General features: G+C 44.3%; 1 protein-coding gene across 1 annotated transcript in view; it reads right to left on the bottom strand.

Annotated features, from left to right (window-relative positions):
• The window catches only part of LOC117758418 (protein kinase C-binding protein NELL1-like), a 208,801-nt gene that overhangs the window by 41,047 nt on the left and 140,048 nt on the right, over positions 1 to 27,706 (bottom strand). Inside the window, exons 13-14 of the mRNA XM_034580078.1 lie at positions 22,342 to 22,467; positions 7,754 to 7,876 (exon numbers count right to left, since the gene is read on the bottom strand). Of these exons, the coding sequence (XP_034435969.1) occupies positions 7,754 to 7,876; positions 22,342 to 22,467 (249 nt within the window). The remainder of the gene's footprint in view (positions 1 to 7,753; positions 7,877 to 22,341; positions 22,468 to 27,706) is intronic.

The raw sequence follows: 27,706 nt of genomic DNA, 5'->3' as shown, positions 1-27,706 counted from the left end.
GGTGCAATAATTATGTAAACAGAAAATTAAATGCTTCAGACTTGTAGGAGAAACGAAGGCTGAGTCCAACACCTCCCTCTCTCATTTCCTCTCCTCTTCCTGCAGCAACCCCCCCCCCCCCCCCCCCCCTTTCTATCTCTCAGAATACATTAGCCGAGGTTTCACTGCCGGCTGTGAGCTGGTTGCAACATGGCTCCTCTGCGATTAGCCCCGATAGCGGGATGAGAAAACGCACGAGTCAACGCCTTTGTCCACTGTGCTGCTGTTTAGACTCGCTACTCAAATCCCCTCTATTTAAAACCCCCTTTGTCTGAACAAACCAGTGCCGGGGAATGAAACGGACCATTAACGAGATTAGCTCACTCATTCTGCCGCCGACAAAGGCTTCTGCAAAAAGGCTGCTGATAATTAGGCCGGCAGCGGGAGTGAGAAATGTTGATCTACAATCTTATGTGGCGCTCGGATTGAACTATTGTGGCCCATTTATTGTGCTGTAAGGGAGATGACATAATGGTAGTCCCCCCCCCCCCCCCCCCCCCCGAGAGAATTGCAATACAAAAGGAAGGGGAAAGTGAGATGAAGGGGAGGAAGACGGAGTAAGTAAAAGGTAGAGCGAGTCGTAACCCCTCATTTCTTCTCACTTCCAGTCAGCAGAGACAATCAATAGCAGTAAAATGGGCTCTTGAAATGGAGGCCTTTCTTTATGTGGCCCAGCAGTCATCCCAGCCACGGCGAGCGGAGGGGCGGCGGGGCGGCGGGCTTCGAGTTCTTAACCTGTTCTTAACCTGTTCTTGTTTTTAAACCAAAGCTGTGCAGTATGAGCCGCTGCTCCACGTCCATATCGTCTGTTTGCATAATATCGGTGTCACGCGGTCAACTCTCTCGTGCCGTTAGCAGTGACCAGAGGGGCACGGCACCGCTGCAGCGCCTGCATTAGCAGTTATTACTCTCCTGTAACAGAAACGAGATGCGAGGTGTGATCACCGCTCGGTTTGCAGGCGAGCACGAGCGGGTCGAACGCTGCAGAGCGAACGACTGGCTGTGGCGAATGTGTCTGGCCTCGCTCCCCAGAGATCCGGCTGCAGAGGGGAGGACTGGCCCCGACGAGAGCCACACTGGAGCCACATTACACACCCGGTACAGGGGCCTATCGGGGGAAATCTAATAGGTTCACCCTGGTAGTAATTCTCTGGTGGGCAGCAAATCCTCGCAGGTGAGTGTGGAGAATGTGGAACGAGTGAGGACGAAGAGGAGAAGGTGGAGAACTCATCATTACTGAATCCATGGTATGACCTCAGCAGGAGTCATTTGCTGCTAATATATACTGTATGTCGCACAGGACATTTTAAAGTCACTATCTTGTGGAAAATTGGCTTTCGCTCTATTGTTTCATGTATTTTAAATGTAATTTAACTCAAAGATATATTTTCTTTTGACTACGTGTACGCATCATGACTGCTTTGTGTTACCTGTGACCGTTTAGTGTGTCGGTTGTGTACATCCTCAGAAATTGACACTATACAACACCAGCCATTGTGAAAATACCATTGATTTCAGGGCCTCACATAACATCTGTGATGGCGCCGCAATCGCTTTGTCTTCCACGGTGTCAGAAGTAACCACAACAACTCCTCCAGTGTCGCCGTGTTTCTTATTTACAGAATACAAATCCAGACGTTGAATACGAGCTGAGATCTGCGGCGTGCCCTCTAGTGGAATACGCAAGTAACGTAGTAGTAGTCAGCAAATATGTGAACTCTTGACGTATCATGTCCATGAACCGGTTCAGACCTGGTGTTTACATCCGTCCTGAGAGATACGATGTGTGGAGAGAGAGAGAGAGAGAGAGAGAGAGAGAGAGAGAGAGAGAGAGAGAGAGAGAGAGTAACAGAGAGTTAGCAGCACCAGGAGGGACTGAATGAAGGAAAGCAGCTCTGACAATACGATTTCATCAATTTAAGGAAACTATCAGTCATTTTGTGGAGGTCAGTGTTGATATCGTGGCCACAAACAAACCAATGTATGTACGGAGAAGTGTTAAAATACGTAGTGGGTCAGGTCAGCGTCCAATACGTGGATCCCACTGGACTGATGTTAATTCCAGGTCTGAACAGGCTCTATGTGAATGTGTGGATTGAAAGTAAGTATATCTGCGGCCTGGTCTTCAGTAACGGTGAATAAGAAGAAACTCTTGCTCGGCTCCTGTTCCTTTAAGTTCCTCGCACTTACTTTGCGGCCAAATACCAAAAGTTCATTCTCATTCTACGAGGGTTGTTGAAAAGCATTCAGGGAAATGTAGGTATTCACCAAATGAAGAAGGGAAGGTCCTCAGGCAAGCTGAGTAGGGAGCGACGAATCCATACTTCATCACAGAACAACATGTGACTCGAGTAACTTAATGAGCTCTATCAGAGGACGGGGACCTGAGGAGGGATTTTCCTTTAAGGTCTCATAGAAACATCTAAATGAGAGATTTAGAGTTTTAAAGTCAAGTTCTGCAAATAAAATGCCCTCTCTTTGGAAACCAATTCAAGAGCGGCGGTGGAATTTGAAAAAAAATATTGTCTTCCACGGGAAACAAGCCGCCGTCACTCGTTTGGCTCAGAAACCAGATTTCTTTCCTCGTCTGCCGTGGACTCATTGCTCAATGCCGGCTAAACACACTTATTAACATTAGCAGGGACAGAGTGAGGAGCCGCAGTCACACTCAGACTAATTCCCTTATTCCTGAGGGGGCTGCGGTGATGTATGAGGGGAATGAGATGGGAGGCACAGGTCGATTGGCCAACACTGTCGCCATCACACAGTAATGAGATCTCAGGGGGAGGGGAGGGGAGGGGAGGGGGACGATTCCTCCGACTACCTGCTCTCGCATAACACTAATTGGCCATAGGTAGCTGGGATGTAGGAAGTTTTAATGACATTATTAAAAAGTAAGTGTCGGTGAGTAGGAGTGACACTGTCACGAGTCCGTGTGTATGCTGGCTGATCAGACTTCACATTTACATTAACCGCACAACAAACTCATGTGGACACGTCTGCCCAATGACTGTCTGTGCTTTCAGTCTGAGGCTGATTTTCATGGTTTGGGGTAGAGCTCTGATTTTCACTTATTATCACAGCATAAACTTTTAGACAATAGTTTGTTTAAATCGATGATGATATAAGGATGGATATAAGCTGTCCCCATATGAGACCACAGTTAAATTCACTAGATAACCTGGATCTGCACTTGGTGGGGTCATGGCCCACCCCTTCACAAAATGTAATGGAGATCTAGAGTGTTTTTGTGTAATCCTGCTAAATTTCAACCAAACAAAGATATATTATGAAGTATTTAAATATAAAGGCCCATTCTAGGGTGAAGAAAACAACAATTTGTACAATTTAGATGAAACACACCAGTGAAAACATCACTAGGATTATTTTATATTCTGCCAATAAATCCCTTTCACCCAAATCTTACACACTCAACCTTTAAAACATGGATTTTAAAATGGATTTTAAACTATATTTGAGGCCAATGTGTACGTCTTTTGAGAATGTGATCAGATTTTTTTGCTGCAGCATTATGGATGAGGTGCAGTTTGGGATTTCTTAAGTAACAAAAGGCTGATTTCTTCCAGTGGCACTGGTATCATGAGATCAAGTCCTCACTCACATCCATTTCTGTCCCGACTTCAATTGTATTTTAGTTTGAGGGAAACTTTGTTGCATCCAGACACCGATCTGACCGACCCACTGCAGTCAGTGACGGACTGTTGACATCGTGCATGAAAAGACTTCAGTCGGGTTGTGTTTTGTCTGCATGAGTGTGTCTGTGCCCTGGAGAAAACACAAAGCCCCACATTGTGCAGACGCCACTTTGCAAATTGCATCGATCTCTCTCCCTCTACATCTGACTCCCACCTGCCGACCATCCTGACGTCTGCGTTACAACAGGGTAAGAGCAGCTGCACAGAACTTCTTCTTTTTCCTTCCTCCGTCATCTTCTGCCTCTCTCCTCTATCATCGCCTTTGCATGTACATTGCTTTTCCCTTCCATTTAGTGTCCTGCATTACCCCTCCACCCACACACATACACACGTGCACCTGCAGTAGCATATGACACGCTTTCCCCCTCGCTAATAATTGGTATGTCCGACATGCTTTCCCCCGTCCTGTCCGTCTAATTACAACATTATTAGTCGCCACGCTTACGAGCAGCTGTGCAGATACAGAACACGAGTTAATGAGTGAGAAAACACGGTGGAACGCGGCAGCAGGGTCAGAATCCTCCGTGTTTTACTTTGACCTCCGTTTAAAGAAATTGAAAGATGATCAAACGTGTCTCAGAAGAGGCTCCGAGTCCAGCGATCAGTGGAGAAGGTTTTGATTACAGGGGTTAACGTCTTGCACGCTGCAGGCGCTGGGCGTTGTGTGACATCTTGTCCTCACTGTGCCTAATATCCCATGATGCAACTTATTTTGCCTCAATCTAATCGAGACGGTGTTGAACTAGTTTGGAAAATCAAGGCCTGATTAAGCTTAATGGTTCTCTTATCATCCGTTGGCCGGCAGCCAGGCATAAGCGCAGAGTGATGAAAATTACATGAGAGAGCTTCTCACGGGATCTTTTTTATTTACAAAACAAGAACGAGACGTCTTGAGTAAAGCTGTGCGTGAAAAAAAAATCGACTTTTTGATCTGAGTCAGTTTGATTGATTGCTGCGGTTCTCAGTCTCGTTGATTTATCATCTTTTGGAGAGGCGATGTAGAGACGAATACAAGTCTGAAGAATGATACACAGTGGAGCACATAGCTCGGCCAACAGAAACCATAAACCCCTTAGATCCTGAGTTTTATTTATGGATCTGCATCATAGACGTCAGTCCCCTCAATGTGTCTGATTATTTTCACCATGATCCACAAATTATCCCATTGGCAAAAGGTGAAAATGTCCAAAAACCTCCCAATTGTTTTCAGTATTTTTGGCGTTATCACAATCAAACAATCAACAAAAACAAACCTTACTAACACATCCTCTTAGGCAGAGGTCAACAAATCATTTCTATATCAGTATCAAAATTCAGCTTAAGAAATACTGCCGTCAGTAGACAATGTGTGAGTCCCCATTTTTTGACACTTCTCGATATAACATGAGAAATCTCTAACTTGGTGTTTTGCTCCATTGCTGCAGCGTACAGTGTTGTGCAGGAACTTAAGTAATAGTTCATAAAGTTGTTACTGTCCACGCAGACAGTCACACCTTATAGTTTCAGCTGGAATTGTGCGAGTACTAACAGATTGACAAAGAAAACATAAGCTCCTTGGTGGAGGTAATAGATAAAACTTAAAGATTGACTTTCAAATACTCAATATGCTGCAAAACACATGTTCTTCCCCATATATGACATATATGGTCTTTAGCTAAATGGCACCCTGAACATTATTATTCAATACAACATCTGTCCGTATTTCCCCCAAAATCCAAATATATATCTAACCCTAACAACTGTGTTATGAATCAATCTCTGCTGATACAGTACCTCCTGTAAAACAGAGGCCGTATCTCAGGAGACTTCCCGGTCACTTAAAGTCCTGACGTGGAGTGCACCATCTCTCTCTGCACCCTGCCAACCCTCCTAACGAGTGTGCCCTCACTCCATAAGGGCCTGTAATTGACTGTCCTGTTTCGTCTGCCGTAAACCCGCAGCGACTGTCCCACTGCGGGAGCCTTCAGAGCAAATACACGGTTAAAAATAGGTTCACGCGGCTCATGGTCGAGTGGACACATGGACGGTGAGAGTCTATAACTGGAGGTCACCGTGTACATGTGTGCGCACACACACCTCCGAGCGTCCGAGGGCACAGGCTACACAAATATCCACTCACACTACAGGACTGTAACTGAGAAACAAACAAGCCCCTGCATGCTCCCAATTTACTTCCCATGTAAACTGGGGAAAAAAAAAACATAAATATTATTTAGTGTTTTTTCATTCTCATTTCGTCGTGCGGTTCGATAGAAGAGTTGTTAAGCACGGTGAGAACAGTGCGGCTCCGCGAACGGGAAATCATTCTGGTATCATAAAAACGCAGTAACTCACTCTCATGAAGACCATCGGCTGCTGTTGGGCTCACGGAGTTTATTAAAAATGCCATTTCTGAATTGGCAGAGCGATAAAAATGGTTGGTTCTGGCCAAAAGCCAGCATTTGTGGGGCAACACATTTGCATTGATTGCGACGGGCTCCTGAAAACAGGCAGTAACGTTTACAGCAGAATATTTAAAACTTTCAAACACTCAGTTTACCAGACGTCGTTCAGACAAACAGGGCAAAGTCAAAACTATGAAATCCAGGAGGAAGAGTCGTGCAAATATTGAGTTATTGAAGCGTACGTTGCGTAAATGTCAAATAAATCAAATAAATAAATGAATGCATTTTCTTAATATACTGGACCTGTCACTTTACGCTGACTTTGGGTTAAAGAAGCAGCCAAAGTGCACAACTAGAGCTTGAACAGCATTTTAAATATAAAAATTCAGAAGGTTTCACATGCACTGAAATATTTTACCCAAGTGTTAGTTTAGATTTAGTCTCAGTCCTGAGATTTAAAAAAAGAAACATCCAGGTTAGTTATATTTAGTCAAAGTTCGTCAAAGAAAAACCTCAGCAAACTGCTTTTAAATACGATTTCCACCAAACGACATTAACACAAAGTAAATTAAAGTCTGCAACAAAAGCAGCAAAAATCCAACACAATCTATGTTTTAAACTCTGAGTCAATCAGAAAGTCGTCAAGTGAAAGAAAACCCATCACGATAAATACAGACCTTGTGTTTTAGGGCCCTTCATATTATTCAGTTTTGTCTGGAAGCGCCAGAATGGATTGATTTAATTCAATCTCTGCAATTTGCAGACCTCGGAGGGAGCGTTATTCGGAATTGTGTTAAATAAATTTGAATATATTTGGAACTTCTTCACACACAAAGCGAACTAAGAAAATCACATTAACTTCCGTCTAATAGACACAAGCCCAAAACAATCTTCCACACGATTTCCTGTATATTTTAATAACCAGTAGTTGCCACAAAACACCAAAACCTGTCGAAAGCAAAGAAATTGGCCGGAGTAGAGAAACCAAATCTCCATCTGCATGCGTGTGTGTAACTGTAGATAACGTTACACCACTGCCTGTAATACAGCAGTTTGTAGAAATGACTTAACGTCCTGATGTTGGGTTGCATCAGCGTCTGTGTGTGGAGCCTGAAGGTGTCTCCTGAGGTCTGTGGTTTTCCTGCCCAGTGGTTTTGCAGCCACAGGTCGTCTCTCTCTCTCTCCTGGCAAAACTACACACTGACATCTTTCTCTAGGTGGAATTATATTTGAAGTGGGGTCAGACATCAGCCTGTTCTGCTGCTGTCATGTTTTCTTTTATGCCTTCGCTGCAAGTAACTGCTGTAAGTGCGTATAGCTAAGACCAGTCCAGCAACAAAAATATGTCTCCTTTCCTCCGGAGGCGCCTGGGCGGAGTAACAGGTCAGCAGGGAGCAAGGTGAGCAGTGAGCGAGCGGCGCTGAAACTGGTGCAGAGTTAATTTCCGTTATCTGTGAGGCAGCTGCTGCCTGGTTAAGCGGATGTGAAGGCGGAGTGAACCGTGGTGAGCAGAGATCCAGCCCCGATCGGGATGTGTGTGGTGGGGGGGGGGGGGTCTGGGTCTGGGTCTGAGTCTGTCAAACCTCCAGGGCCGTTACCCGGGCAGGAGCTTACCTCTGCAGATGGTGCCGTTGCCCACGTAGCCCGGCTTGCAGGTGCACAGGTGTCCTCGGATGGTGTTGGTGCAGATGGCGTTCTCGTCGCACAAACTCTGGCTGCTGGCGCACTCGTCATGCTCTGAGGGAGAGACACAAGGGGGGGGGGGGGGAGAGTGCACAGTCAGAAGAGCTGTGTGCATGAGAGGGTTTCCTGTGAGGAAGAGGGAGAGGACGTCGGCGTTACCTTCATGATGTTGGCTTAAATACCAGTGAGACAAAACATCAATGAATTATATCACATATAACATTTACAAAAAGGTTGATCTTGCTCTAAATATCTCAATATTTCTACTATTGTAATACTATTATAACTATTTTAATCAGTGACTGTTTATAATATCCGTCCATTCAAGTTGCTTCTGAAAAGCTTGGGCATGACCTGTGATGGGAATTGTTTATTTTAATATATATTTTTGGGGGGGTTTTCTTCATTATTAATAGCACAATCAATATGTGAGAAATGGGGAGAGAGGAAAATGAAGAAACGCAGCAAAGTGTTGGACCTGAACCAGCTACAGGACTCAAACCTCCGTATGTGGGGAACCCGCCCCTCCCAGCTCGCAGGCGCCGCCAGAGGAACTTTGATATTGTGAAGACAGCACGAGAAAAGGTGATGTTTCTCCTTGTCAGTGACACGTCTCGCAGGGAAATCTCTGCTGAAAACTTTTGACACGGTGATTATTGCTCTTTATCGCAAAGTGAGAGACGGACGACATTTCTCTCGTTATATCACGGAGTGAACGACAGGATCTAAACGTGGATAACGAAGGTGACAGAGCTCCGATCGATTTGGCAACGATTGTGTCGGCCGGGTTGGAAAAAGCCGATCAAACGATGCAGCATCTGGAGTTGAGGGTGTTTTGCCTCTTTTCTCATTGTGACACAAGTTCTACACAAAAACAGACGAGGGAAAGATCTGCTGATTGTTATGTTTTTGTCGTTTTCCTTTGTGCTCTTTGAGTAGCGGTAACACACACTGGTGGCGTGGACACACACATGAGAACGAGGCAACAAAGCTCTTACAACAACCAAAAGAAACATAATCAACAACATTGAGATGCATACGACCGAGCACCGCGCCGGACGAAGTCTCCACAGCGGCCGACGGAGTGGAACCGCAGCTCGGTCGGATCCTGGGCATCTTTGCTATTTCGGCATTTCTCTCTCTGCAGTAGTTACACAGTCCTTCATGGACTATATAAATTCTACGACCATAAAACTGACTAATTATAGGAAAGCTGGCAAGGTGAGTAGTGGTGGTGGGGGGGAGGTTTCATTCATGAAATGCTGACTCACTGGACATGAGGGGAACACACAGCTTGATGCTCCGGGTCAGAGTTTTGTATTCTGGTATCATGAACTTGACTTTTATGGTTTTCTCTCCGTCGGAGGCCAGAGGGAATATGATGTTTATTGCTGCAGCAGACAAACGTGCAGCTTTCACTTCGCTTTTCCAGATGTTTGCCACGGTTTGAAACTACTTGTTTAGACTTTGATGTCTGACTGCATCTGTTTGTGGTGCAGTCTGCTACACTGGAAAACGTCTTGATATCAGAGACTCACCTGCAGGCTGAAAAGTTCTGTATTTACCAAGAATTAAAAGAGCAACTCATAGTTAGTGAAGAAAGTAAATAGTTTATATAAACTTCTCTAAGTAGGTCTGCGGCAAAATCCATGTTTCCACTGATCGATATCTGAATCGTTACCTTAAGAAAGAAAGTGCTGGAGTGTTTTACTGGTTTGTCTCATTCGGATTTCACAGTGTAAGAATTATTATCAACTGAGATGATAAAAATACTGAAATATAAGAAGGAAATCAGAGTTTGACAATGAGCAGGAGCCTAACACTGAATCATTCATTACCTCCACTCAAGGAAGTTAAGTTTTCACAACCTGTACAGTGACCCAGACTGGACAAACTTAACCTTTTGAGTTTCTATGACAACTGAAGCTACCACAGGTTCTCTGTCATGTTTGGAAGGGGGGGGGGGGAGGGGTATTCAGCTGCGACATGACACTTCACCACTAGATGTCACTAAACTCTACACCCTGAACCTTTAATTTGGTGTTTTCAACCTTTTATTCTTCTGTTAACGTGATTTTGATTTATTACTTATCTGCATCGTTTTATTGGCTTAGCTCTAACGGTGGATTGAATCTAAAGGGACAAGTTGTATTTGTGGTTTTCCGGCATGTTCTTCATCTCTGCTCCTGACATGTCAAATAAATGTCTCCACCACTGATAACCGTCCTTTGTGAGAGTTTATCAATAATCTACGAGTGACTGATTTCTCTGGGCTCTGCTTTCTCAGGTCCACCGTTCGTCGCAGCTCTGCAGCAGGTTAATCGCACGAGGACCAACGTGCACGTGACATCACACCCACTGCATGTTCCACTAATGGGCCCCACAGCGAAAGGTCCTAATGAGGCTGATCTGCAGTTGACCTGAGGTGCAGTGGTAATGAGCCATTAGTGAAAAAAGGGGAAATTAGATTCATACATGTTTTTAAAAAAAAGCGTCATCACAACAACTCGTCTAATTGTGGATCTCTGCCGCTCGCAAACATGAGAGGAGCAGATTTTTGGCAACATGTTTTTAGATTGGACTCCTGCTGCGGAGATTATCAAGCAGGTTAAGGACGCAGACCAATTTAGATGATTACGAACAATACAACATCTGATTATGCAGCTGCATCGCTAAAGTATGTTTAATATCGAACCGTGAACTGTTTCTTTAAGTGCAGGACCAGGCCCGAGGCTGCCTCCGCTCCGAAGGTGCACACTCACTAGAACACACTCCTCATTAATATGCAAAAGCTTTGGTGGGAGTCATGACTAATGCATTCCCCCTTAATTAATGAGTGGTGCTCACGGAGCCCCCGAAGCAAGTGGGAGAAATTATTTAGCTTTTTCTCTTCCTGTGGATTTCCTCCCTGCGTTGAACTATAAAGCGGAGGTGAATGTCAACAGAGCTGCTGGGACGCGGGAGAGTTTATGAGAAGGGATAGAAAAAAGTATACTACATTAACGGTACAGTACAAGAGGAAGGTTTGCATCACTAACTATTCAGTGTGCTAATGGCCGCGAGCTGAAAGAGGAGAGAGCAACACAATTAAAACGCCGGCGGCCTCGGCAGCTTATTAATTCTGTTTAATGTCGGCCGGCCAGTTGAAATTATAGAGAAGTGTAAACACACAGATGTAGAGGCCGAATCGATGGATAGTGAATAAGTGGAAAAGATGCAAAGCTCAATAAGCGATGAATCTCCTCCAACAACGCCCCGGTTCTGTGGTGGTGCAGTCTGCGGTGTTCAGGTGCTGCGGAATATCTTTTTAAAAAAAAAATCTGTCAGTTATATATGTTCCCAACAGAAACAAAAGTTATATATATAGTCCTGCTGCTGATGTTCTCTTTGCTACGCAGCTGCTGTAAAGTCTCAGATTCATTGCACCTCGGCACAGGTAACAATCACCGGTTCAATGCACCACACGGAGCTTCCTACGACCCACAGCCGGCAAAGCTCAGTCCATCAAAGCCGCCTTTTGTCCTGCACTTCAGAACGAGCACAATGCTCATGTCAGAGCACTTGACAGCTCCTCACTCATACAATAAAAGCACCAGCCAGAGAAGACGGAAGGTGCAGGACCAGGCTGGGTTCTACAATCAATATGAAAACTGAAATCAATGCGCAGAGAACATTCATGTTGTGTGGTGATGCTGTGGTTTGCACTGAAAGAAGGTTCCAGCTGGGATCTTCAATGGATGGATGGATGGATGGATGGATGGATGGATGGATGGACATGTATATGTGTTTGAGGGCTGCAGTATTCTCTATCCTGTGCGTCCATCTCTCTTTAGCAAATACAGGTGTTTTTATCATTAATGTGCAGATGCTTTAAAGTATTTATACGACTGTCACACCTGATATAGTTTCTTTGCTCTTCATTACAAACGCTGTCTTTACTTTGTGTTTTTTTTTTAAACATTCCGACTTCAAAGCTCCTGAACACACAGAAGTCGGAACAACAACTTCCCGACTCGGCTTCCGAGGAGCAGGTGAACGCACAGTCAGCAGATTCATTCAGCCTTTGATGCTGCCGTCACGTTTTCCCCTACGGTCTGCTGTGTGATATATAAACTACTGTTAAGTGTGAGGGGTTTTCAAAATAATCTGAACGCCACCAATGGTGTCGAAAGTCTCGCGGATTTCGAATCGTTAAATATCAAACACGATAATCTCAACCCTCAGTTGCCGATGAGAGCGACCAACCGGATTGTTGCGTACTTGTCGAACGTTGATCTTCCTACATGTTGATTTTTGGTGAGATCTCAAGTCTCTGGAATCTCCTCTGTGTCATGTTCTCCTACAAACGGCAAATACGTGCTTTTTTTACATCCAGGTCAAATGATCTAGTTTGTGTGTCGGGACGATTAGAATATTAAGAATCAGTTAAATCTGCCATGGTCTCTAAAATACCGTGATTCTGTTAAGAGTTAAAATCCTCTCGTGTTGCCACCAGGCGTTATGCAGCTGTGATATTATATTTAATGGCTTCTATTGAAATTGTATTTTCACAAAAAAGCACCGGCTAATGGACTCGATTTCAACGCACTGCTACACCGGCTTCAAAAAATCAGTAGCAGCAGCTGTCGCTTGGTGGGTGGACTGAAAAATAACAGGTCTCGCAGAATAATTAATGGGGTGTTTTAACCATTAGAGATTGATAAGATCTACCAGTTAGAATATCCGAGGGGGGGATTCTCTCCCCGCGTAATACAATAACCAGACCCAGTGATGAACGATTGTGTCACTGGAAAGTTATTACACCGACGGTCGTGAGCGCGGCGATTTTCCCGGAGATAACAGCCGACACCGGGTCTGAGCTCTACTACCCCAGGTTCTGGTCTAATTAGTGAATTATGAAAAAGAGCGATTGCAGCGTCAGGTCTGAACGTGAGTGAGATGCTGTTATAAAGCCTCAGGATACACATTGATTCCTCTGCTCGGGTTGAAACGTGGACAACTGTTCGCCTTATTCGGCCTCGGGGCTAATGATTTGTGTCCCTTCACGCTGAGTTTGTATGTGTATGTAACACGGCGCCTGTAAAATGAGCTTCTTACATTAAACACAAAATGAATATGCGAGGAGGAAGCGCAGGAGCAAACAAAGTACATCTACTGAATTTTGAGCATTTTAATGTTTGTTTGTTTGTTTGTTTGTTTGTTTGTTTGTCGGCAGGATGATGTAAAAACTACTGAACGGATTTCCACAAAAGTTGGTGGACGGATCAGACCGAGACGTTTCCCAGGGACTAATTCATTGATCTATTTGGTGCAGACCAAAATAAAAACCTGGATCTACTGAATTTAGAAGTGGTTTCATAACGGGACTGCTGGGCCTCAGCTGAGACGTGTGCACTTCACTGAAGGTCAGTCTGGTTTTGATATGTTTTACTTCAACTCCAGTACGTCTCAATAATTCATATGACAGCTGTGGTTCCTTTACAGATGAAGATGTTTCACCACAGACAGTGTGGGAGCTCTTAAGATATAATAAATAAATATTATATATTATTATCAACATGTAAAATCTCTGAAGAGTCAACAAGAATTACAAATATATTTTACATTTCTAGATTACTAGAAACTGTATTTATAGATAAAACTAGTGTGACCTCAAAAAGCTTCATTATTATAATTTTAATAATGAAATAATCTCAAAATATTCACAAGACCTTTCTCACTGCAGAATAAATTACTATTGATACAAAAGTACATTTTGCTGATAAAATGAATGCAATTTAAAGTAGGATTGTGAATTGGGAGTATATTTATGTTATGGTATTAGTACTTCTACTAAAAAAAAGGGTCTGAGTACTTCTTCCACTCTTACGTATATAGTATATAGCAAAGAGAAAGTGAATTACTGAGTTACTGCAGAGTTTTACAGAGTTTTAAAAGTATTGGCAGTAAGTATTCTATCACTATTATTACATACTCTTTACTCTAGTATCTCTTTTAAAAAAGAAACTAATCCAAACCTTTGAAACCTCTTATTACTCATCACGCTGATGATCTTATCACTTGAGATTCTCCCGGACAGACGGGCAAATAAACACCTCAAACATTTATAGAAGTGAAATGAAATGTGCTGATGCTGTAACTTAAGCCGCTCTGACCCTGTTTGAAATTCAACTTAACTTCTGTGTTGAAGTGTGGAGGAAAACACTGATAATTAATAACACTTTCTGAAGTGCATTAAATGTGTTTGAGCATGTGTCATAGGGGATAATCATTATGTTACAAAAGAAAAAGGCATGACTGGGACTTTAATTAGTGTAACACAATCAAAGTGCCCTTTACTAATGGCTGTGATTAGACACAGCCGGGGCTCAGTGATCTGACTGTCGAGAAAAGTCACTAATTCTAAACAGGACCGATGAATGAGACCTTTTCCAGGAAACGTAAGTCAGGTCTGACAGTGACTTCAAACTTTCTCCATTCTGCGGACAAGAAGATAATGAATACAATATTTAGTCATGTTTGGAAAAAAAGGCAAATTTAAATCTTTCGTTGGGTCTAAGAGACAAGCTAAAATAATCCCTGTAATTACTTTTAGCAGAGATGAATCCAAAATGTTACAAAGCCTTTTGTCCCTTTTCATAAGAAAAAAAACATATCTCACAATGTTTAATGAAAGTTAATAAACAATCCTGGATCTGCTCCTTTGTCCAGATCTGTACCAACATTCAAACTGACCCATGTAATCTTTGTGAGCACAGTATGTAATTTCTGCCACTAGGGGTCTCTCAATCGAAGCAATAACAAACGACCTCGTTTGATGACATCGTGAAATAGCGTTGGATCATGGGAGTTGTTGTCTTCACCTCCATTGCCGATGAAAAATCAATCTGACACGACTCGTAATAAGTCGAAAATAAGTCGTTAGAAGTTAAAGCAGCGACGGACGAATCCACGGGTAAATTGTATATGACGCAATTAAAAGGCGACTGAAATGAAACGCTGGACATTACGCAAGTACACATGTCAACACAATATATTACATGTAGGTCTATTTGTTTTTAGACATTTGAATGAGGAATAGTTCAATATCACATCTGTAAGAAGACGTGAGTGATGTGGATATGAATTCAACTCTGTGTCAATCAACTCGTCAGCCGACTGAATAGCATCTTTAAAACCTTTTTAACCGACCCTCTCTCCTCCTGAAGTAAACACCGCCGCAGTGACGTCTCCTCACATCTTCTGTTCATGTCTCACTTTCCCCAGATCTCTGTACTTTTCAAGACGGTCTCTGAAACGTGGCCTGAAAGCGACGGACCCTGTGTGTATAAGCGTGAACCTGCGAGTGAAACCAACACCTCGTGATTCACTTTAACTTTGCATAATGAATATCTAAAACTCGTCCTCGCCGCTTAAGCACCTGCCGTTGTCTCATTCAATAATGTCAAGCAGAACACATCACTAATGTGAAATTTAATGACCAGTGACAGGGCCGTAAAAAAAAAAGAGAACAGAGCACGCCAGGATTTTTCAAGGGGTTTTTCCCCTTGAATTTATATATTTTTTTTATGCCAAAGTCGTCATGCTCGCCTCCTGCTGGTCACCTTGACATGATGCGAACCCGACGGAGATCTGGCTTATGTCACTGGGGGGAAATATATTGACTGCCTGTTACAGCATTTAGCCCGGAGGACACGGATTCCCATGAAATTAGTCGGATGAATATATCTGATTTTCCTGCCGTAATCCACCTGGAGTTGGAGAAACGCTTTTCTTTTGACCCGAAGGTTAATTAATTCCATCTCACGCAGCTGCTCGGCAACACGACTGCGTGCAGGCCGATTGTGCGGCGAGGAAAAAGATTTTATTAAGATTTTATGGAGACAAAACAGAGCTTACAGGGCTAATTGGACAGGGCAGCGTGGAGTTAGGAACCTTTGTGTCTTCTGGTGACTTTTTTGAAGCTCGTTCTCTCCTCTTTTCAAAGCATCATTTACACCCTTGTTGAATTAAAGCCCAAGGATGTGGTGTACATATGTTTTAGATATTCTAGTTCCAACCGTTTCGTTTATTCTAAAGAGGGTTTTTTGCATTTAGTTCATGTTCCCTCAACCTACAACCAGACCTTTGCTTCAACTTACAGATTGCTCGGCCACTTAGGAGCAGAGGAAACAAGCTGTAAACACAACGTTGACACATTTCCTCCGTGTAAAGACGTTAATGAAAACCAATTTAAACATACAGAGGCTGTGGAGCAATAAAAGACGAGATGAATGTAAGTCCTGTAATCACTTTACCACCCTGCCTCCTGGAAATTACATTTAGGACTAAATGTTTTTTCCCCAGTTATGATCTGGTGGCGAACTAAATACTGGCTGGATTTTTGAATGGATGAATGGATGAATGGGTGCAGAGTTTCCAGGAGGTGGCAGGTTTAGTGGGATTTGGTTAAAGTTTGTGGTTTTGTCTAAATTTTAAAGTTGTTCCCGTATTAAACCAGACCCCGGATCTTCCCAAACATTAACCTATTAACGTTCAATTCATTCCATGCGTCCTACTTGCCAATAACATCAATCAGCAACATTTGCTCATTATAATAATAGCAAATATGAGCTGGTCACAATTATGTTTCTTTCAAAAATCTGGTGTGAATTAGCTGTGAATTAACAGAATCTCCAGGATACAGGGTTCAGCTATTTTTAGTCCTGTTGTAATTTCTACCACCTCCTGGTGCCGAGAGAGGCAGAGGAACGATGGTGAGAAGACACGGAGACAGTAAAGTTACAGAAACTATAAATAAACTTCCTGCCACTATCCAGAAATGAAGCCAACATATCTTGGATTCTCGTTTTTTATGGAATCAAATAACAAATTTAAACCAAACTGAAAAATCTAACATTTACCAGTTTATGAGGAACGACCTCAAATGACAGAAATGATCTTTGAGTGAAAATGTACTTGGTTGATGTCCCATCCGCTAACGTTGAGGAGACGGCGTTTATCTACGGTTTGATATGAGCAAACCTCTCTCACATGTATTAATCACGTGATCCATAATGTCATAATAGGTCATTCTCCAGACTCTATTCGTTGTTTTGGAACGAGCTGATTCTGTGAGTATAAACTCCAAAGGAAACATCATCATTTACAATTTAACCTCCTTTGGCTTTTTATTCATTTTGACATTTTAATGGAAACAACATTTACGCAGCGCATTTACACCAACGTGCTGCACAATATGACTCATTCACCTTGGCATCAAAACAACCATTCAAACCCAAGGGCAGCGATAATATGGACTTTACAGTTTCTTTACATCTGCATCTGTTTATATTTCTCATTAATTTGCCGAAAATTTGTTATGAGAAGGAGCCAAAGAAGCAGAACAAAAAAAAACGTGGCACCAGAAGAGAATGAATGCACAACTGCTGAGGGAGCACGTGTGTGTGTGTGTGTGTGTGTGTGTGTGTGTGTGTGTGTGTGTGTGTGTGTGTGTGTGTGTGTGTGTGTGTGTGTGTGTGTGTGTGTGTGTGTTGCAGTCACACGCAGCATTAAAGACCTGGCACTTTAAAACAAGTGCTTCTCATTATGCTGCAAATATTTTCATTTACATCATAAATTACAGCTGCTTCCTTTGGTGGCGTGAGCTTTTTACAGAGTCCGCAGCAGCCAGTTCATCTCCTTTGTGTGGCGGTGGCACCGGGGGGGGGGGGTAATGCAATTCATTTACGACCCCATGAAATACACAGCTCACGGCAATAAAGATGCTTGGGTTGCAGTTCGCATTAATGAAAGCATGTTCCATTAATGTGCTCGGTCGGTAAACATCCATCGCACAGCCACGGAGCGTTATTATTCCACATGTCTCCACGTGCACTCCGCCGGCGGAGCAGCGAGACCGCGCATCAGAGAAGAGACGCAGCTCGAAGAGAACTCCAGATGGTTGTACAGTCGGAGGCGAGCGGCGAAGAAACATCAAACCCTAGAACGGAGAATCTAAATATAAACATTAGCATCTCGCAGTCGGTTGGAAATGAGGACTAAGAAAAACGTATCTGCCTCCTTCTGCAAACTGTGTTTGATGGGCTTATTAAATTGGCTGGTGCTGAGCCAGCCTGACAGCGGCGTGACCTCCATTTTTGAAGCGTTAATGTACACGGGGAAGGTTGCCAGGGTTTTCCAGGCTCGTCACACCTGAGCTCCACATTCATTACATGCATAATTGGAATTGGATTTGATTAAACTTTCATTAAACATGTGATGTGTCTTTTTTTTCTTCTCCCAATGCCACAATTTTGGAGAATACACGTAGCATCTGATGCATTAAATTAATGGCCGCTGCTTTCGTTCAGTCTGAGCACGAGCGGCTCGTAGATAGAAAGTTAACCAAGGCAGGTATTGATCAGTGGGATGCAGATGAGTATAGAAGATGAATGCGTTCATTGAGAAGGCAGCAGAGTAAACAAAGGAAAGCCAGAGACTAATATCAACCTTAAACAAAATCAAATAATAACAGCCTGACGATATATATTCTCGAATAGTTTATTGTTAATGGCGTCTTGAGGATAATATCTGCAGCTCTGAAACGCAGGAGCTGTTCTGTGGGTTCACACAAAGTGAAAAGCTCCAGCTCCTAACAGATGAGGCGTCCAGTTCCCCTGCAGGCCTGAGCCGAACCTGATGGAGTTCACTTACAGGACGGAGTCCAGAGGAAGGAAGTGACCTCACAAGTCTCAATCCAGCGGCTTGTTCTGTAACTGCGAGTTTTATCAGTGCCTGTTTGACGCAGGAAGCAATTCGACTAGAGAATAAAAAGCCAGAGACAAGTGCACCATGGGAGTCACAGAACAACAGAGGATGAAGTCATGGATCATGACGAACTCCCACAGAGGAGATGAGGGTGAACGGTGACATCATCCACAACTCGGCAAACTGGAGCCTGAACAAATCAGCGACTATCAAATCCATCTTTAAATAGATATTCTGATCTGTTTGAGACATTTGTCCCCAATGTGCACTCACCCTGTGGCCTGAAACGATTTCATCTCTCAAAACTCTGAGTCCGTCTGTCAGTCAAAAGATGTTTCATCATAAAGGGTCTTTATAATGAAACGTCTTTTGATTGACAGAGAGCAGACAGCAGTCGCAGGTTTGAAGCTTTTTTTTTCGCAAACACCTTCCATGTGAGCCGTGAACAACAAACCGACTAGACTACAGAATCTAAATGATTAGCTATAAATAAAGATGGACGACGCATCTCCACCTCCTCCTGCTGTACAAAAATGAAACCAAACTATGCCGGGTACGGGTGCCACCGCCTTGTGCTTTATTTATTATATTTGGTTAATGGTAAACCAACTGTATTTATATGTCACTTTTTCTCAAAGTGTTTTAAAGTACAAGTTCCATTCACACACTGTCGACAGCCATCAGGGGCAATCTGGGGCTCAGTATCTTGCCCAAGGACACTGTGGAATTCAGACTGGGGATCGAACCAACGACCGGCTGGTTAACCTCTCTACCTCATGAGCCACAGCCACTTCCCTGGAGTTTGCGGTTGTGACGCAGTAACCAGGTCTCGCCTTTACGTCCACTCGACCAATCGCGATGTACTTTGACATTTAAGTTTGTCCCACGTCCCACCTGCTTACATGGAGGAGGTGCGGTTTAAGCCCTGCCCTGCTGATTTGTCTTCACTTTTGAAGGAGCTGTCATGTCGTCCATCTTTATATATACAGTCTATGGTTTATCTTAAAAGCAAATCCAGGGTCGGTCCGTATTCCATGTGGAGCAGCGGGTCCAGGAACAAATTTACAGCTGCGGAGCCCAACTGGTGGTTTAATCTGTCCATGTAAAAGTGAACTGTACCAAATGTTGAGGGGCTGATCACTCGTCATAGCAGCAAAAATATAAAATAGCACCTGATTAGTTTCACATCAAATGTCCTTTAAATCTTATTTTGTCCTGGATGAGCAGATTCGAGCCGCGGTGTTTGTGACGACAGCTCAGCTCCGTGTCACAAAACCTCACTTCTTCTCCTCTTCCTCCTCCTCCACCTCCTCCACCTCCTCCACCTCCTCCTCTCCAGTCCATCTCTCGTCCCCTGTCCCCATGTCCCCCCCCTGAGCTGCTCGCCTGCCTCCGTGCAGGTGAAATCAAGCAGAACCACGATTACCGGCGCCTCCGATTGTTTACAGGGCACCGTCCTCACAGAAGGACAGGCTGCTCCACCGCCAGGCAGCAGGGAGCGATGAGCCCGAGTGTGTCCAAAAGAAGAAGGCGATACACGATGAGTCGTGTAAACATGCCGTGGGTGACATTTTATTTCTCAGAGGAAGGAGCTGCTCACATTGTAATATTGAAAGTAGACTGTGTGGTGCCTGCGGTGATGTCAGGCTCGGTGTGTGGGCGGATGAAGCTGCCTGACGTCTACAGAGACACACACACGCACACACACACACACACACACACACACACACGCACACGCGCACAATGTGTGTAATAAAAACGCTGGAATGTTTGCTTTATGTCATTTCCGCTTGATTGTCACGTTTTAGGAGCCAGTGTTGCCATCGTGTACGTACGTGCGTGTCAGGAAAGTCAATATCTGACACCGCAGACGCTAAATCTGTGACACTCCATACGGACGATTAATGTGCCGTTTATTTTTTTTCTCCGAGATCCAATTCACTGAAGATAATTTCACTCACTATGTGCAAACCAAACAGGCGCCGGCGTCCCCTGAATAAATGTCCCCTCAGCCGCCTGCTTGATGGACTGCTCAGAGATCTCGCAAATTTCTTTGTTTAATCACAAAACGGTTTCCGCGGCGTCTGCGTGTGTTCCGTTTAATGCAGCGACAACAATGCAATTACCCGAAAAAAAAAAGCCTTTCCAGGTCCGCAGACACAATGAAGAAAAAACAATACAGATTTGAGCGCGACGCGGCAATTACAGGAGCTAATGGGCAATCATGTTAACGTCGTGAAATATGAGCAGTCGCCTCCGGCGCGGGCGTGAACGCTAACGCCGGTTTAGCATTCAAGCGGAGGGAGCCCGCGAGCGGTTGAGGAGAAGGAGCCGAAAGGAGACGGAGGGAGGATTTATCTCTCCCGGCAGATGTGGAGAGCGCTCCTTGGGCTTCCAGTCGGCAGCCAGGACAGTTTACAAGCTGCAAAAGAGATTGATTGTCCATGGATCCCTGTCCCTGAGTGGCTGCCAACTCCGAGCTAATTAAAGAACACTTCTCTGCAGAAACACTGAGCAGAAACCAAGCACATCCTACCCCCCCCCCCCCCCCCCCCCCCGCCTTGAGAGGACATGCTGCTTTTAACCCCTTTAGAGAGAGAGAAAAACTCCAGCTTCGCCAAAACAGGTGTCCCTGAATCGCACGTTGAGAAATAACTTCACGTCCACAGAGATGAACGAGGACAGAAAATGTGCAGCATGTTGTAAAAAAGTCGGTAGAAAGGTTTGATCAAATTCTTGGTATTCAGCTCCGAGAAGGTTCGGGGATGAAGAGGAAACAGGATCCTTTTAATACAAAATATTAAAAAAAAAGCTGAATGGCTGCAATCACTCGCTCTTGTTCAGCCGCACACGCTGATTCTCTCAATCTTTCCAAAAGACGGACGCTGCAGGTTTTATTATTTCTTTACCAATCAGTTCGCATTAACTCCTCTGCACTCTTTTTCATTTTCTGATAACAAAGCACGGAGTCTGTGTGTCGGAGCCACGAGGGCAGCGGCTGATTGGAGTTTGTGTCTTCCGGCACATTTAGGAGTCGCTGCACACAAGCACGTAACAGTGAGACAAATAATCTACTCACTCATCCGTTCATTTGTCTTTTTGTGTTATAACTTCTCTAATGACGCAGGTTAACCTCGACTCAGGTCTGATCTGATATCTGGCAAACGATCGTTACTCGTTACTCTCACTCACAATGTTTACTTTCTTGTTTTTTACGATGTGAATATCGTTTTTTTCCTGAAACGCTTGTCACAGCGATTCAATCACATGTTCATTTGCTACCGGATTAAAAAATAAGATATTCCGCTGGATCTACGTCTTTTGACAGATTTACGTTTATGAGCATTTTAGCAGCAGTGGCCGTAAAGCATTTAGGAATTTCCGTCTACCCTTTTGTGTTGAGGGGGGGGGGGGGTCCTGAATACACTACTGTTGAAGAGGTGTTTGAAGGGCTACATGGCCACTACCCCTCCAGAAATGGGACAACAAACAGAGGCAGGGGTGCGTTGTTCATGTGTGAAAGGAAAACTCCAGATTTAGTCCAGAACCAATAGTTTCAGGAATTCTCCAGAATGTATGAACACGTCAACGCAGTGACAAAAAAACAAATCATCAGAGTTAATGTATCTAGAGATCTTAATACGTCCTTATCTAAACAACCTTCCCATAAGCCCTCCCTCCTAATGAATATGTAGAAGTGAGAATTCAGAGTGTGTCCTTCGTGTGTGTGTGTGTGACAGTGGTGTGATAAAACCTGATGATTCACGTACCAGTGCAGGAGTATTCGTCCACTCGGATGAAGCCTGGCAGGCAGTCGCAGCGATGGCTGCCGGGCAGGTTGACACACGCCGTGTTGGACTGGCAGTAATGCATCTGCGTCGCACACTCATCAATATCTGAGGACCAACAGAGCAGAGACAATGGATCAGTGACTCCATGACACTTCTCCACAGACACACGGGCGACTGATGGAGCAGGTGGACGAGGCTCATTGAACCGACTCAACACTGTCGCTCTATTCACGTCACGACAGCAGAGGTATGACCGCATTCCTCCTTCAAGGCTGAACGCCACGTTAACGGAGACTTTAAACATTTGTGAATATGCGCTATACAAATCAAATTTGATTTATTGATTGATTGATTAGAAAGTGACAGAGAATTCCTGGATCCGCCCTTAAACCTGCCTCGAAAATTCAATATACTGTGCACTGGGTCACGTCCCAACCCTAATCCTGCTGACAGACAGACAAACAAATGCTAATAGTAAATAGTCTGTGTTCATATAGCGCTTTTCTCTTCTTGATAACTACTACTGGTGTTATACAAACATTCATACAGTGCCTCTACCGTTTTGGGGTTCATATCTTGCCCAAAGACTGGGATCGAACTGCCGATCACGTTAGAGAACGACCACTCGGCCACAGCTGCCCCTGCTTATGAGAACACAGTCTCATAAGTGGAGGTAATTATAACTGTCCCTCCAAAAATGTTCCCCAAAAATCCAATCAATCACACGAGCAAACAAGCAAAACTTTTTCCGAGACAAGTTGAGCTTTTTTCCGCATTTCAACACGAGAGTGTGAAGACGAAGGAGGGAGAAGGACGAAGCCTGATGAGGACGTTCAAACCGAAGAAGACAAGGGGGGAGAACGGAGCGCAGCACTTTCCACCTGCCAGGGATAATGTTCCACTAATATCATGATATATTACATCCTCTCGCTCCGCACACCGAATCCCTGTCTTCCTAATGTAGCTTGAAAGACGTTGTACGAGCATTAACACAAAGAGCTGAGGGAGGCGTTAGCTGGGCAGGATGACTGCTGATGGGACGGGATCAGAAACACACATGGGAGGTGTTATGCAGAAGAGCCTGGATCTCTGAGAGTGTGTGTGTCTGTGTGTGTGTGTGTACCATGGTCATATCTATGTGGATGAGACCAGCAGAGAAACCGGCTCCCTGAGGCTAACAGGCCTTTCCACCACATAAGGGAGCGGGCACGCTGCACTTAAACGGAGTGAGAGGATGAGGAGAGCATTTCCATATCCTCTCCCTGGATGAATACATTCCAGCTTTGAGGTTCTCAGCTCACACTCTCCCCCTTTACAACAGAATGAATTTGTATGAAGTGTGTAATTGACTTACATGCAACACCCAGAGGTTTTTTTTTTCCTCCTCTGCAAATTTCATCCTCGGTGAGTGTACAGTAGGAGCGTTGAATTGCACAATCAAAGAGAGATGGATCGTGTGTTCAGGCGCACGAAGCCTCGCCGGCCTTCAGCATAACAGGCATTGATCTGCCACATCAAAAAACAAGGAACTTATTGCAGCGCTTTAAGGCTGGAAACAGAATCTAATATTCAGCTGGTCCCCGAAGCAGCACTGCAGCCTGAGAGCTGCTCATCTGATTATTAAAAATAAATAAATAAATAAAACGCAGCGGTACATTGTTGGAGTGGGATGACGGGCCGGTCTGTGATGTCGGCGACGCACCGCCTCAATAATTCAAAGTCGAGAGAACTTCGCCGCTTTTGTCAGCTCGCATTTACAGCGGGGAAAAGCATCTGCTGTCAAGCCTGCAGGCGTGACGAGGCGTTGTGATCTCTGCCGGTCCGAAGGTCCTGCGCCGCCTGTAAATGTGCGTCTGAGAGTAAGTGTGTGTGTGTGTGTGTGTGTTTGTGTGTTCGCCCTCTGCAGCCTCCTCTGGGACGGTCGTAGCAGGTGAGGTCTGCTGACAGAACTGGAACTGTCATTTTGCACAGGGGGGAATTCATTTTTCTGGATTTGTGTGCGTCTCTTCCTCCCTCCCTCCTTCCATCCCTCCCTCCCTCCCTCCCTCCCTCCCTTCCAACCTTCCAACCTCCCCCCCCCCCCGCCACTCCCTTCCGAGTTCACTCTCTTCTTGTCTCTGTTGCTTTATTCATGCTGTGATGTAGGTCAGGGCTGCTGGTGGTGGGTAGGTGGGGATCAGCTAAAAATAAGGCCGGATAGGACTCTCTCTGCGTGTGCGTGTGTGTGCGTGCGTGTGCGTGTGCATGTGCGTGTGTGCGTGTTTGCCCTGGCTCATCCCTTTGTGTGTATTTGTGTGTTTGGGAGAGAGAGACTGTGCATTCGGTTGTTTTGGATGCTGTGAGGCAGAAGGAGAGAAGAGTCTTCATATTATTTTTATGTGTGCGTGTGTGTGTGTGCATGTGCATGTGCATGCACGTATACCTATATCTGCATCATGTTTTATATTGAGCAGAGATTGAGGGAAATAGCTTCTTTAACAAACGCCTCATTTCTAGACTCTAATCAACCCAGATATTGCGTTTGTTTGTGTGTGTGTGTGTGTGTGTGTGTGTGTGTCGGCCTTGATGTATTTATTTTTGTGCGTATTATAAACTTGTGTTAACGTAATGTACTGTTTATATTGGATGGACAGTATGTGACCATATTGCCTCGGTCTGTCGCATGCAGGCTAAAGAGCTTTTCCAAATGTCCATATCAATACTCACAGGGAGGAGCACATGCACTTTTAAGTCAAGATCATGGACATAACTTTTGTTTCTTGCATATGCCTAAAAACTTATTGAGCAGAAATTATTATTTCAAGCCGAGTACTTTAAATGTCATAAAACATGACTGGGGGGGGACATCTTAAAGATGTAAAACAAGACAAAACTGTGTGGTTGTTTTAGATTAACTGTCCACAGCACAGTGTAGTTTCCACAACATTAGGTTAAACAGTGGTCGGTCTATCCAGAGCCGAGCAGGATTCCTGAAAAACACTTTCCACTATGCAGTAGAATCATAACTGCACATATGTATATATATATATATATAAAAATGTCCAGAGGCACAATGTGAAAACAACCGCAGATGATATTAATATGAATTCAGTGGTACAGAAACAAGCTGTGACTCCCACCGCTCCTCCTTGTAAATGACTTGTAGCAGCGACAGCCACTAACTTCGGCCGACGCTAATGTAAGAACACGAATTACTAATTCATGTGCAGGAGTTGAAACAAAAACACTTAAAGTTTTGGTGTTCTTCTTTTCTTAACTGCTTCTTCTTTGCAAACGTCATCACCCTCCGGGACGCACATCTCGTCTCCTTCACACGCACACAAACATGTGTTCACTACAATCTGCACCCCCCCCCCCCCCCCCCCCCCCCCCTCTTCTCTGACCTCTCTCTCACTCTATTTTTATAGACCCAAAAAGTTAATCTCACCCAGCGATCACACACCATGAGGATAATTGAGGTGGAGCGTTACTTTTAGCACCTTACACACACACACACACACACACACACACACACACACACACACACACTTAGAGAATTACGATATTTTAGTAGTTTTCTCTAATTGCACTTGGTGTTAACCGCCCATTTTAAAACACATTTGTACAAAGCTGCTTTTAATTCTTGATTCTGATTCATATATTTTTTTATTTTATGGTGGTTGTAAGGATTAATTGTTTTATTCATTTTATCTATATTTGAAAGAGACAGAAGCTAAAACCAAGTGTTTCAGACAGAGGCTGAGAAGAGGAGCTGCAGCGATGGACCGTTTCAGGAAAGTGATGTGTTTTATGAACTTTAGAGCATTTAAATATTTTCAAGTAATGAACATAATTAACCTGAATATGAGCAGAACACGTCTCCTTTAAATGAATAATCCAAACTTGGCTAATTACAATTTAAAGTCGGACTTCCGGGTGCTGAGTGTGGCCACCAGGGGGAAGTCGAAAAAAGCGGAAAATGCAGCTAAACCAGAATGATTTAGTTTCTGAGAAGCATCCAACACAGTAATGGATTATACAGATGTGACAGTTGTGTACAGGAGCTCTGATTGAGTAATGGGAAATAATGTTACAAGTAAAATAACTAGTTACTTTTGCTATTCAGTAGCAATTAACAATTAACAGTCAGCTAGTTGTTTTCCCGGCTGACGTGTCCTTGATAAAGATGCTGACGCTCCTCTGCCTCCATCTTCATGAAAATTCAAACAAACACAGTTCCTTGAGTTTCGCTGCCTCGTCGGCTGATCTCACTTTCATCCAGGAGTCTCAATCCCCCACAGGAAACGTGTCAGCAGCAAACCCCAAACTCTTGTCTGTTCTCTTTGATTTAGTCGTACCTGGTTTTTGTGATCATCCGCCTGAACTTCAGGACTTCAGCGGATCACCTCACTGTTCTGCTTTGGTGCATCAGAAAAAGTTGAGTTTGTTCGTTTGATGCGAAACAAACAGATTTTGTTTCTTTGAATCCAGAGACGCGTTTCTTCTCTGTGCATGAGGCGACTGGCAGCGTGATGAGGAACTGAGCGTGGTTAAATGAAGATGAAATAGAAACTTTCTCCTCATTACTTATTATCTCTGGGTGGACTTTGTTTTTAACACAGTCAGAGAGAGAACATCAGAAAAACGGCCTCCTCTGAAGGAGGTAATTAATCTCAGCCAGCAATTACACACCATCATAATTGAGTTTCACGGCATAGCTTTCCACAACTTGTAAAGTTAGGAGAGGAAGCTTGGAGATAACCCCCACCATGCACCAATCCTCCCTGCGCAGCGGGAACTTCAACTACTGACATGAACTTGCAAAGAACTGTAATTTGAACTGAGGGCCGAGGGATTTTCATGATGGGTGTTTGATCTCCGTGATGAAGACATGCACCGTGCTGCAGAACACATCAAATACACAAAACTACGCCTCTCTGAAATACTGGAGCCAGAAGAGAAGGAGAACTTGCTATTGTATTTAATTAGAGCAGCAGCACCAACTCTGTCCTTCTGGAAGACACAGACGGAGCAGGTGGAGCAGATTAGAGCCGGCTGAGGAACATGTCGCCTGCATCGCCGAGGAGAGGAGAGCTCGTCGGTCGGAGGACTGAGCGACGGCGAGGGTCACTGTCAGGAGGAAGAAGCGGCGCTTCTGCGAGGCGGTTTAATCTACCCGTCACTCTGCGGCTTCGACGAGGATCTGCCATTCACCGAGCCGCAGACTGGCAGAGTTTCAGACGGACACTGAAGGCAGAAAGTGTGGCAGAGTCCTTCTGTCAGACAGAGCGGAACAGTTTACCTCGATGACAGATGCTCTGTGTGTGTGTGTGTGTGTGTGTGTGTGTGTGTGTGTGTGTGTGTG

This window comes from Hippoglossus hippoglossus, chromosome 3 (assembly GCF_009819705.1).
Source record: "Hippoglossus hippoglossus isolate fHipHip1 chromosome 3, fHipHip1.pri, whole genome shotgun sequence".
Lineage (NCBI taxonomy): Eukaryota > Metazoa > Chordata > Actinopteri > Pleuronectiformes > Pleuronectidae > Hippoglossus > Hippoglossus hippoglossus.
The sequence above is the reverse complement of the archived record's forward strand: the minus strand, read 5'-3'. Positions and strand labels throughout refer to the sequence as shown.